This window comes from Molothrus ater, chromosome 21 (assembly GCF_012460135.2).
Source record: "Molothrus ater isolate BHLD 08-10-18 breed brown headed cowbird chromosome 21, BPBGC_Mater_1.1, whole genome shotgun sequence".
Taxonomy (NCBI): domain Eukaryota; kingdom Metazoa; phylum Chordata; class Aves; order Passeriformes; family Icteridae; genus Molothrus; species Molothrus ater.
The window spans coordinates 7,083,235-7,093,870 of record NC_050498.2 but is presented as its reverse complement, the minus strand read 5'-3'; the positions used below and the strand labels follow the sequence as shown (position 1 = coordinate 7,093,870).

The 10,636-nt window shown below is 64.8% G+C and overlaps 1 protein-coding gene across 1 annotated transcript; it reads right to left on the bottom strand.

The window, feature by feature from the left end:
* Positions 1-1,305: 1,305 nt before the first annotated feature.
* On the bottom strand, positions 1,306-6,913 carry TRAF4 (TNF receptor associated factor 4). Its single transcript, XM_036395376.1, has 7 exons — positions 6,771-6,913; positions 3,904-3,955; positions 3,493-3,597; positions 3,258-3,419; positions 2,920-3,081; positions 2,687-2,842; positions 1,306-2,348 (listed from the first exon to the last, which is right to left on the bottom strand). The coding sequence occupies exons 1-7, from the start codon at positions 6,911-6,913 to the stop codon at positions 1,716-1,718; spliced, it is 1,413 nt and encodes a 470-aa protein (XP_036251269.1). The 3' UTR covers positions 1,306-1,715.
* Positions 6,914-10,636: the final 3,723 nt, after the last annotated feature.

Genomic DNA, 10,636 nt, shown 5'->3' with positions numbered 1-10,636 from the left:
TGGAAACGGGCAATGGGATGGACTGGAAGTGGGCACTGGGATGAGCATGAACGGGCACTGGAACAGGCTGGAACTGGCAATGGAACAGGCTGAACTGGCACTGGGATGGGCTGGAACTGGGCACTGGGAATGGCTGGAACTGGGCACTGGGATGGGCTGGAACTGGGCACTGGAACAGGCTGGAAACGGGCACTGGGACGGGCTGAACTGGGCACCGGTATGGGCTGGCAATAGACTGGCAATAGTCGCCAGTTCAGGCTGGCACTGGTACCAGTACAGGCTGGCACTGGGCAGTAGTTTGGGCTGGCACTGGGCACCAGTACAGCTGACACTGGACACACCAGGCACCAGTATGGGCAAGAACTGCCCGCCATTAGGGGCTGGCATCAGAAACCAGCATGAAGCTGGCACTAGGCACAAGCACAAGGTGACACTGGGTGCCAGCGTGAACACCAGTACAGGCTGACACTGGACACCAGCATAGGCTGGCATTAGACACCAGTTTGGTGGCCCAGTATGGACTGGCACGGGGCACCAGCACAGGCTGGCACTGGGCAGAGGGGTGGGCTCGTATTGGGCACCAGTTTGGGCGGGAACTGGGCACCAGCACAGGCTGGCACTGGGTACCAGTAAGGACAGGAGTATTGCCCAGCTCCCCAGGGCCCCGAGCTGCCACACCGGGCTGCGACCTGCTCAGGGGACATTCCTGGGGGAACAGGGTATGGGGACACCCCCGGCAGCGGTGCCCCCTCCCAGCCCAGCCAGGGCCGCAGGGTGCAGCTAATTAGGGGCTAATTGCATTAAACCGGAGCAGCACTAATGCAATTGTGGGATTATCCTGCAGAGACAGCGACCCCCTCATCGCCGTCGGGGTGACGGGAGGGGGTTCAGACACACGGACACGGGGCCTGATCCAGCCCGACCCCCCCAGTCTGCCCCAGTGCCCCCCACCATCGCCCACCCCCTGTGAGCTCGGGATGCCGCCCTCCCCCAGGCGTTAATTACCCAGCGCTAATGAGGGGCTGGTGGGACCGAGGGGGGCCTGCAGGGAAACAGCCCCCCGGGGCTGGCGGCTCCTCCAGCCCGGCACATCCCCGCTGCTGCTGCCGGTGATTACCGAATTAACCGGCTCCATCTGAGCCCGTCTGCCGCCGGGATGTGGGTCAGGGATTACCCCTCTCCGTGCCCCCCAGCCCGGTCCCGGCCCTCCCTGTCCCCAGTGCCCAGGAGCATCCCCCGGTCCTGCCATCCCCATCCCAGGCAGAGGAAGGAGGTTCAGGCTGAGGAAGGAGGTTCAGGCGGCCGTAATAAATACAAGAAAAGTTTATTGAAAAGAAAAAGATGTGGGGAGGGGGCAGCAGCCCCAGCCCGGGGTAATAAATAACAACCTGGGGAGCACCAGTTTACAAAATATGGCTCTGGCCAGTGGGGTCCTGCAGGGTCCCCAGTGAGGCTGGTGGGGGCTGCCAGGCAGCTCGGGGAGGGGCTCAGGGGGCCCAGCCCCCCGGCACCCCCAGGGCACCTGAGAAGGGGCTGCTGGACAGTCCCAGCCCGGGAGGGACGTGGGAGCAGCCCCATCCCTGCCTGTCCTGAGAGCCACCGCGGTGCCACGGCAGCGTCCCCAAGCTGGGGGCACCGGCTGCGGGCAGGGGCTCAGCACCACTCGGGGCACCCCTAGGCAGGTGCCCCAGTCACATCCTGTCCTCCTCCGGAGCTCAGGCCAGGATCTTCTGGGGGATCTCCACCGAGGCTTTGATGAAGATGGCGTTGTCCCGCACGTAGTTCCGTTTCCTGATGTCCTCGTGCGAGATGAACTTGGGGTAGCCGAAGCCCAGGGTGCTCTCGTCCAGGGAGCTGCGCGAGGCTCCCGGCTTCTGGAAGTTTTTCCAGTTGGGGTCGGGGTGGAAGGTCTCAGTGATGTGCTGGGGCTTGGAGAGCGAGGGGTCGCTCTGGTCCAGCAGGGAGAAGGTGACGCGGTAGGAGAAGGGCCACTCCAGCAGGTTGTCGTACTCGCCCGGCAGCACGCGGATGTACACGGACAGGTGGCTGCTCTCCCCGCTGCCGTTGCCGTTGAGGAACGCCGACACCTGGAGCTTGTAGCCGTACTTGTGGGTGTAGAACGGGGGGCTGAAGAACTCGTAGTTGCTGCGGGCTTTGGCCTCCTGCAGCTTGCGGGCGTAGTCGGCGATTTTCCAGATGAGGGTCCCGTCGCTGCTCACCGACAGCTCCTCCACGTCCCGGCGCAGCTCCAGGATCTCCTGCCGCTGCCGGCTCACCAGGGCACACACCATGCCCAGGTGGGTCTTGGTGCTCTCCTCCAGGTGCCGGCCCATGGCCAGCTTGGGGCACTGCGGGGACAGCGGGACCGTCAGCAGGAGGAGGGTAGGGACAGTGGGGACAGGAAAGGGAGGTACCGTGGGGATAACATGGGGATGTCATTGGAGCATGGGGTACTGGCACAGGGATGTAATGGGGACACAGGGGTGGCACAGGGACACCTGGTTGGGGTGGCAGGGGGACACTTGGGGGGCAAACACAGGGGTGAGGTCATGGAGCCACATGGATGGGACTGAGCACAAGGGATGGGACAGACGTTAGGAGCGGTGTGGGGGTGTTGTGACACAGCAGGGACAGCAGCCCATGCCCAAGGATGCCAGGGCAGGTTGGTCACAGGGACAGCACTCACCCGGTGCTTGCAGCCAGCTTCCTTGAAGGGGCACAGCAGCATGGCAGTGTTGCAGCTCTCCTTGAGGTGGGTGGGCACATCCTCCCGGGCAATGCTGGGTGTCCCACACTGGTTGGGGCACGGCACGGGGTACCGGGGACACTGGTACTGGTGGTTCTGGGGAGGCAGAGAGGCTGGGAGTCAGCTGGGGCTGGGAGCGGGCAGGGTGAGGGTCCCCGTGGGCTCCATCTCACCTGGATGGTGTCAAAGACGAACTCCTTGGAGCAGTAGGTGCAGGGCTGGGTGCGCTTGGGGCACTCGGCTAGGGCGTGCTGGGACAGCAGGCGCCGCATCATGCGGGCCCCACACTTGTTCTCACAGTACACACTCTCCTGGGGACACGTGCCCTGGTGGCCCTGGGGACCACGACAGCGTCATCACCCTCTGGCTGCCTTCACCAGCCAGCCCTGACAGGGATGAGGACACACAGTGCCCCCACAGCCAGAGGGCACAATGATCACAGAAGTCCAGATGTCTACCAAGGCTGTCCCCACCATGACGTGTCCCCCACAGGGTCCCCCCCAGTGCCCACCTCGAAGGCCTCCCCAGTGAAGTCGCTGGCGCAGAACTCGCACTTGACCCTGCGCTTGGGGCAGCCGTGCTGGACGTGCTCGGGGAGGTCCCGGCGGCTCAGCTTGGCGCTGCACCGGTTGGGGCAGGGGATCACGTTGAATCCACAGGTGCCAAGATGGGCCTGGGGGACACAGGGATGGTGATGGGGAGGCCTCAGGGTACAACTCTGCCCTCCCCATCCTGCCAGGCCCTACCTGGAGGTGCTTGATGAGCCCGCTCCAGCGGCAGCCCTCCTCGCTGTGGATGCAGCGGATGGCCAGGCTCAGCACCTGCGCCTCCAGCTCGGGGTCGGGGTAGATCTGCAGGGGCAGCAGTGGGGTATCAGCATCCTGTACCGGGCTGTGGGGGCACACAGCCCCCAGCACAGCCTGGCTGGGAGCCCTGGGCACACTGCCCGGGGCCGGATCCCCCCGGGCACACCAACAAGAACCCTTTGTCGGGAGCTGGTTTCCGCTCCCGGCCCGCGGCACAAAGGGCTCTTGCTTCCGCCCAGGGCGCCCGTGCCAGGCTGGCAGGGCTGTGCCAGGCGCTGTGCAGAGCTGGGGACAGCCCCTTGGTGGGGTTGTCCCCTTGGAGCAGGGGACACATCCCTGTGCCAGGCTCACCTTGGCGTAGTCCAGGGGCAGCTGGTCCTCCGGACACTTGAAGACGCCTTCGCTGCAAGACACAGAAGGCTCAGGATCACTCAGGATCACCAGTGACACAGCCATGATGTCCCAACAGGGTCCCTGCCATCCCACCCCAGGACAAAGCCACCATGTCCCACAGGGTCCCTGCCATCCCACCCCAGGACATTGGTGCTGTCCCTGCACTGCTGAGTGCTCACCCCGTACCAAACCCAGCCGCCACCCTGGGGGAGCCACGGCTCTAATCCTGCTCCATCTGTCTGAGCTGGGAAATGCCCCCGCCAGACACCGCCCCAGGCAGCCCCCCACCCCCGGCCGCGGTCCCCAGGGGCCTGGGCCAGCCGCCGCCAGCGTGGCACCATCTGGAGCCCCGGCAGCCCCGGGCCCATCGCGTCCCCTGGGATTAAGGAGGGTGCCGGCGGCTGGCCAGGAGGGGGCCGAGGGGGCCGGCAGGGCCGGGGCAGCCCCAGGTGCCGGGGCCCAGGGGAGGTGGGGGAGGGCAACAGCTGGGCGCCAGATGTGCAGCCCTGATGCGTAGCCCTGGGGCTCCTGCTCCACAGGAAATGGCCCCAGCAGCCACCACGGTGAGTCAGGACAGGGGGACAGGCAGCCCCCCCGGAGGGGTCCCCATCCTGCTGGGCCCCCAGGATGGGGTGTTCCTCCTGAGAGCTGTCCCTGAGGTGGGAAGGGCCCTGCTCAGCCCTGCCACGCAGAGGAGCAGCAGGAAGTGGAGACAGGGACCCAGCCAAAAGGCAGCCTGGCCTGTGACAAAGCTGGCCAGGAGTCACCATCACCTCTGGTCCACACAACCACTGTGCCCAGGGGTAGGAAAGGGTGTCCATGCACTATCCCTGATGGACACTGGGGTGGGAGACCACAGGTGCTGCCTACAGGGACGTGCAGCAGGCACACAAAGGGACCCTGTGGCTCTGCTGTCTTTGAGGTGAACTGGACAAGGCTGTCCTGCCTGGACAGCCCTTGTGCCCATCTAATCACTGCAAGCCCCTGGCAGGCACTGGTGCGGCCTCGACCAGAGCTGCCAAGTGAGTGTGAGACACCAGGACTGAGCCAGCAGTGCCGCCGGGCACGCGCCAGCCGGGGCTGCCTGGCCCTGTCCCCTGCAGCCACCAACCCTGAGCTGGGAGTGCAAGTGAACCCCAGGAACCCCAGGAACTGTGGGGTGTGACCCACGTGAGGAACGTGAGTCTGCCACGTGCCCACTCTGTTTGTCGCAGGTGGTTTTGTGGGAGTCATCAGGGATCCACCGAGATAAGGTGGATCCATACACCGAGATAAGGTGGATCCATACACCGAGATAAGGTGTTCACAGACAGGGCCGGGCACCCGGCCCTTCCCGGGGAGCCCGTGGCATTGCCTCGTGGCTGGGATCACTCTGCTGCCTTGCCAGGGCTGCCAGCTGTGCCTGCACCCCGTGCCCCGGTGTTGGGGTGCTGGGGCTGGCGGGGAAGTGGGACGATGACCCGAAGCCAGCGCCTAATCCCCGACAAAGCCTCCCCATTCCTCACGCTTGGCCGAGCAGGGAATGTGCTGAGGCAGCACCCGGGGGGACCGACCGTCCTTGCCTCTGACCTTCACGGCGTGTTGGGGCATAGCGAGGTGATGGGGTGGGGAGCCCCGGCACCCCCGGTACCCCCCGGCACCCGTTCCCAGCACCGCGGTGGGGCCGGATGGCCCAGCCCATGGGAGCCCCAAACTGATCCGGGACAAACACGTTGTTCTCATAGGGGGGACCCCCGAGGCCATTCTCCCCGGCGGGAAGGTGCGGGGGAGCGGGGGGACAGATGCGCTCAGACACGTGTCCCGGGGCACGCCCGGTTTCACAGAAACCGGCCCCGGTGACGGTGGTGCCCGTGAGCTGTCCCCGGGCGAAGGTCGCTCCGGCTGGGAAAGGCGGGGAAAGGCCCAGGGTGACGCTTGGTACCCGCCGGCACCTCCTGGCCGTGCCCCGCGGGACCCCCGGGACCGCGCCGAGTGCGGCGGCGGCCGCGAACCGGGTCAGCACCGGGACAGCACCGGGACAGCACCGGGACAGCACCGGCCCCGCACGCGTCCCCGGCTGCCGGTACCGGGGGTCCCAAACCGCGGGGCTCGGAAGAGGCCCCGGCTCCTCGCTCCCCGCACACGGCCGGGTCGCGCTCACCCGTGGGCGCGGGGACACCGGGATTGACCGTACACCCCTCCCCAAAAACACCCCCGACCACTTCCTCCGGCGGGGCCGGGGCAGGAAGGGGTTAAGCTCGATTCTCGAAACTCGCCGCTCCGGGCTTCACCCGGCCCTCCTCTTCCTCCTCCTCAGCGAAAGGGGCCACGGGCCGCTGCACCCGCGGGGCGGCTGTCACGGGCTGGGCGCGCCCCGCACCCCCTCCCTGCCCCGGGGCACCGCCGGGCACCCCGCACCTTTCCCTGGCCCGAGGCATCTCGGGGCACCCGCACCTTTCCCGGGGCACCCGCACCTTCTCCCGGGACACCCGCACCTTCTCCCGGGACACACCGCAGCCGTTCCCCCGCCCGAAGCACCCCCGGACACCCCGCATCTCTCCCCAGGAGTCCCGCATCCCCAAGCACCCACGTCCCTTCCCGGGATATCCCGCATTCCCTCCCGAGCCCGGGGCACCCCGCACCCCTCTCGGGGCACCCCGGGACACCGCACCCCGGGGCCGGCGGCGGATGGCGGGTGGCGATGGCGAGGAGCACCCGGTGCCGCCCGGGGTGCGGAGCCCTGCATCGGGCGGTGCGGGGGGTGCGGGGCCGGGGCACCGCACGGGGGAAGGGGTGCGCGGAGTAACATCGGCTCGGGTCTGCCGTGGGGCCATGCGGGGTCTCACCTGAGGAACTCCTGCAGGCAGGTGTCGCAGAAGCGGTGGCCGCAGGTGGAGACGCGGACGGGCTCCCGCATGGGCTTCCCGCAGAGCGGGCACAGCACCCGGCGCCGCGGCCGCTCCAACAGCTTGTAGTCGTAGCCCGGCATCCTCCTCCTCCTCCTCCTCCCGCCGCCGCCGCCGCCGCCGCCGCCCCGCGCCCGCTCGGCTCCGCGCTCCGGCCCGGCTCCGCCCGGAGGCCGGACGGGGCGGTGGGACCGGCCCGAGCCCGCCCCGCCACGGGGGACGGCACCGGCATCGCCACCGCCCCCCGCCCCGACCCCGCCTCCCCGCCCCGCCGCCGCCGCACGGGGGAGATGGAGCCGTGCCGGCATCCCGGGGGCTCGGGGAGCATCGCACCGGGGACAGCTCCTCCGAGGGGTTTGGGGGGCAGCACATGGGGACAGCCACCCTGGGGACCTGGGGAGCACCCCGCTGGTGGGTTTGGTACCCGCCACACTGGGAACGGCCACAGCAGGAGTTTGGGGAGCATCAACATCACATTACTCACGGCCCCCTCGCCCCCTGCAGCCTCCCCTGGCCCGGGGCTGGGCTCTGCGGGCACTCACTGCGGTGTCCTCGCTGTCCCTGCCTGCCCTCCCTGACTCAGAGGTGTCCCAGGGGTGCCACACTCCTGCAGGCAGCCCGAGGGCACGGCTGTGCCCCTGAGCCAGGCTGGAGGTGGGATACAGCCCCCAGGCCCCAGCCATCACCCACAGCAGGACACGGAAGGGCTGCCCTGAGCCCTCCACACCACAGGAACGAGGGGGACAAACGCTCCTGTGGCTTTGTCTTGCTGGGAGCTCACACCCCAGGCTGCAGCCAACAGCCTCCCTCCAGCCACGGTTTGTAACTGAGCAAGAGCCTGGAGGAGGGAGAATAAAAGCAAATCTGTCTGGCTCCAGCCCCCTCGTCACTCTTTCAGAAATCAGAGCAGCATATGGGAGTATTTGCCCCTTTCCCCAGAGAGGGAGCCGAGCAGATGACAGGCTGTGAGCATGTGTTAGTCCCACCAACGCTCGCTCCAGCCAGCTTCCCATTAAGGGCGGCAGTTGCTCCAGCCCCAAATGTTAGCAGTTTTCAATTAGCAAATGGCAGAGGAGAGGGATTCCTGGGGGACACGCTGAGCAAGTCGAGCTCTATCGCTTGTCACTCAAGGAGCTCACGTTACCCTTCTCCCTGAGAGGCTCTGCTTAAAATAAAACCCTGCAGCAGCCCGGGGGGATGCAGCCTGCTCGCTGCCAGAGCTGCCAGGGAAGGGATGGGTGGCTCATTTTTGGGGTTACCCTGAGGGATGGCAGGTTGTTCTGAGCTGCACTGGGGCTCCCAATCATCGGGGAACCTTGTACTGGGGTACACTGAGCACGAGCTGCCATCAGCAGGGGATTTACCAGGAGACGTGAGGCTGCTCAGACGATGGAGAGCACTGAGCTAAATTTTAACCAGCTCCCAGTGATACTGGAAACCCGACAGGTAAAAACAACTGACAAGGGACAACTGTACAGGGAGCACAAGGGAGCAACCTCCACCTTGAGCTGGGGTTGAGGTGCTCCCTGGCCCGGTTTGCTCAGGGCTGTGGCACCCCCAGGGCAGCAGCCCCATGGTCCAGCTGGTTCTGCCACTCTGTGCCAGCAGAGCCCGGAGCCAGGCTGTCTCCAACAAGAGATAGGCACAACCCAGACACTGTCCCTGACACGCTGTGACCTGGCCCCGACTAGAAACTGTCCCTGGACACGACTCTGGGACAAGGTTCAGGCCAAAAGGACGGGTCCTTGGTATCCTGGGGGTTGATGGGACTCCAAAGACAGGACACATCAGTCCTGTAAACACAGGCAGCCTGTGCCTCCGATGACAACCATGAAACAGCCGACTTTTATCATTATTTACTGCTTCTCTTTGATGTTTTAAAATTATTCTTCCCTAACCTCACTGAAGAGCATCTCTGCTAATTAGCCAGGAGCTGACAAAGCCATCAGAAGGTGCTGGCTGTGCCGGCAGGGCGGTGGGGAGGTGTCAGACCCTGCAAACAAAGATCCCTCCTTTTCCCCTCTCCCCAAGCAAAGCCCTCCCCGCACTCAACAACATCACAGCCAGGCATTTGTCTCACACAAAGGCGACACTCAGGGCAATTCCCTTTGTGGAGGTGATATGTTCCCTGTCTCCCATGATGGGTCACTTCTTGAAACCATCTGAGTTCGGAGAGGCCTCTTGTCCTCTTCCCCAGCCTCTCCCTGCTGCTCCATCCCTCCGCCTTCTATTTAACTCAAACTGGAGGGACGGAGAACCGACGCTCCGGCTTCTAAACAAGTCAAGGTGGAGCCTTTCGCCGCAGGGAAGGGAGTGGGGAAGAGTCCTCTCCTCTCCCGGCTGCCGGGGTTCGTGCCCAGGGAGGGCAGGGGTAAGGGATCCGGGCAGACGGACAGAGGGACAGCAGCCGCACCTCCTGCCTAAGCCTCGTGGGAATGAGGATACGGCCTCGACAGAGGTGCCGGAATCAAAATAAATCAGCTGCGGGATCAGCAAGCAGTTTCCTGCTACAGTACTGGCCCCGAGTCAGCAGGATCTTATTTGGAACAGGGACAGCCTTTCCGTGGGTGACAATGGCCAGAGGGGACCCGCACCAGGACGCACGAGTGGGGACCAGGCAGCCTCACCCCACATCCCCTCCCCTTCCCGCTCCCCTCCGGCCCTGCCTTTCCCCAGCAGGAAGAGCCGCGGGGACACCGATCCACCACCAGCTCCACACAACACAGGAACAAAAAGAAGGATAAAGGGAGAAGCCCCGAGACCTGCAGATTTCACCGGGAGCTTCTGCAGGGAAACAAAGCAGCAGACGTGAGGAATGCAAGTGGCCTATTTGCCCGGGCTGCGCTCTGCCTCCGGCAGCACGGACATGCCTCGGCTTGTCGTTCCAGGAGCTTTTGTTGCTCGGGGCTGGGGGCCTCTTTGTTTCCTTTACCCTCTCGCTAGGCTTGGTCACAGCCCGGTATTAAATTATTCAAATGATCTCGCTGGGCTGCACAGCTGAACTCCTGTGTAGAGAGCCCAGGCTGTGAAATCCCGAAGGCTCCAGCCCTCCCCAGAGCCCCTGGCCCAGCACAAAGGGCACTGGTCCACACTGGTTTCCCCAGTCTGGAGCAAAGGATCCTAATATTCAAGCTGGTGACACCTCCAGTGCCAGCACTGCAGTGCAGAGGTGTCATTAAGCCATAAAATCATTCACCTAACACCAGTGCACTGATAGGAGGCAGGTGGGGGGGCCGCACCCCTGGATTTGGCAGCCCAGCTAGAGCAGGAAGAGCTTGGCTCCTGAAGCAGTGGCATTTTGGTGACACTACTGACAAGACAAAGGGTGTTGGACGTCTGTCCTCTCTGCCCTCAGCCCTGCCCAGGCTGCAGGAGGAGCACCAGCCCCTTCCTTGGTGTAGGGCAAGGGGAGCCCTGAGAGCTCTGCACAACACAGGCAAGAGAAATCTGATGCTGGAAGGAGCTGGAGCTGCTGCCAGCTCCACACAGGGAGGAGAGGCAGTGGCTCAGAGAGGCTTTGAGGCTACTGAACCCAGCCCTGCAACCACCCTGGTGCCCAGGTTGGTCTGGGAAGGGAAAGCACCTTCCCCGACAGCGCGCTCTGTAACCTGCAGCACAGGAAAGTGCCAAAGGACTGGCAGAACCTTTGAATTCCAGTCGGCTTCCTGGGATAGCAGGGTGTAACTGCCTGAAAAGGCAGCTCCACAAGAAACAAAAAAGGCAGGGGAAAACCCATGCACCCACCCTGCCAGGAGCCAAACAGGGAGGGAAGCTGTGTCTGCAGCCAGGGCTGCACACGCCTCTCC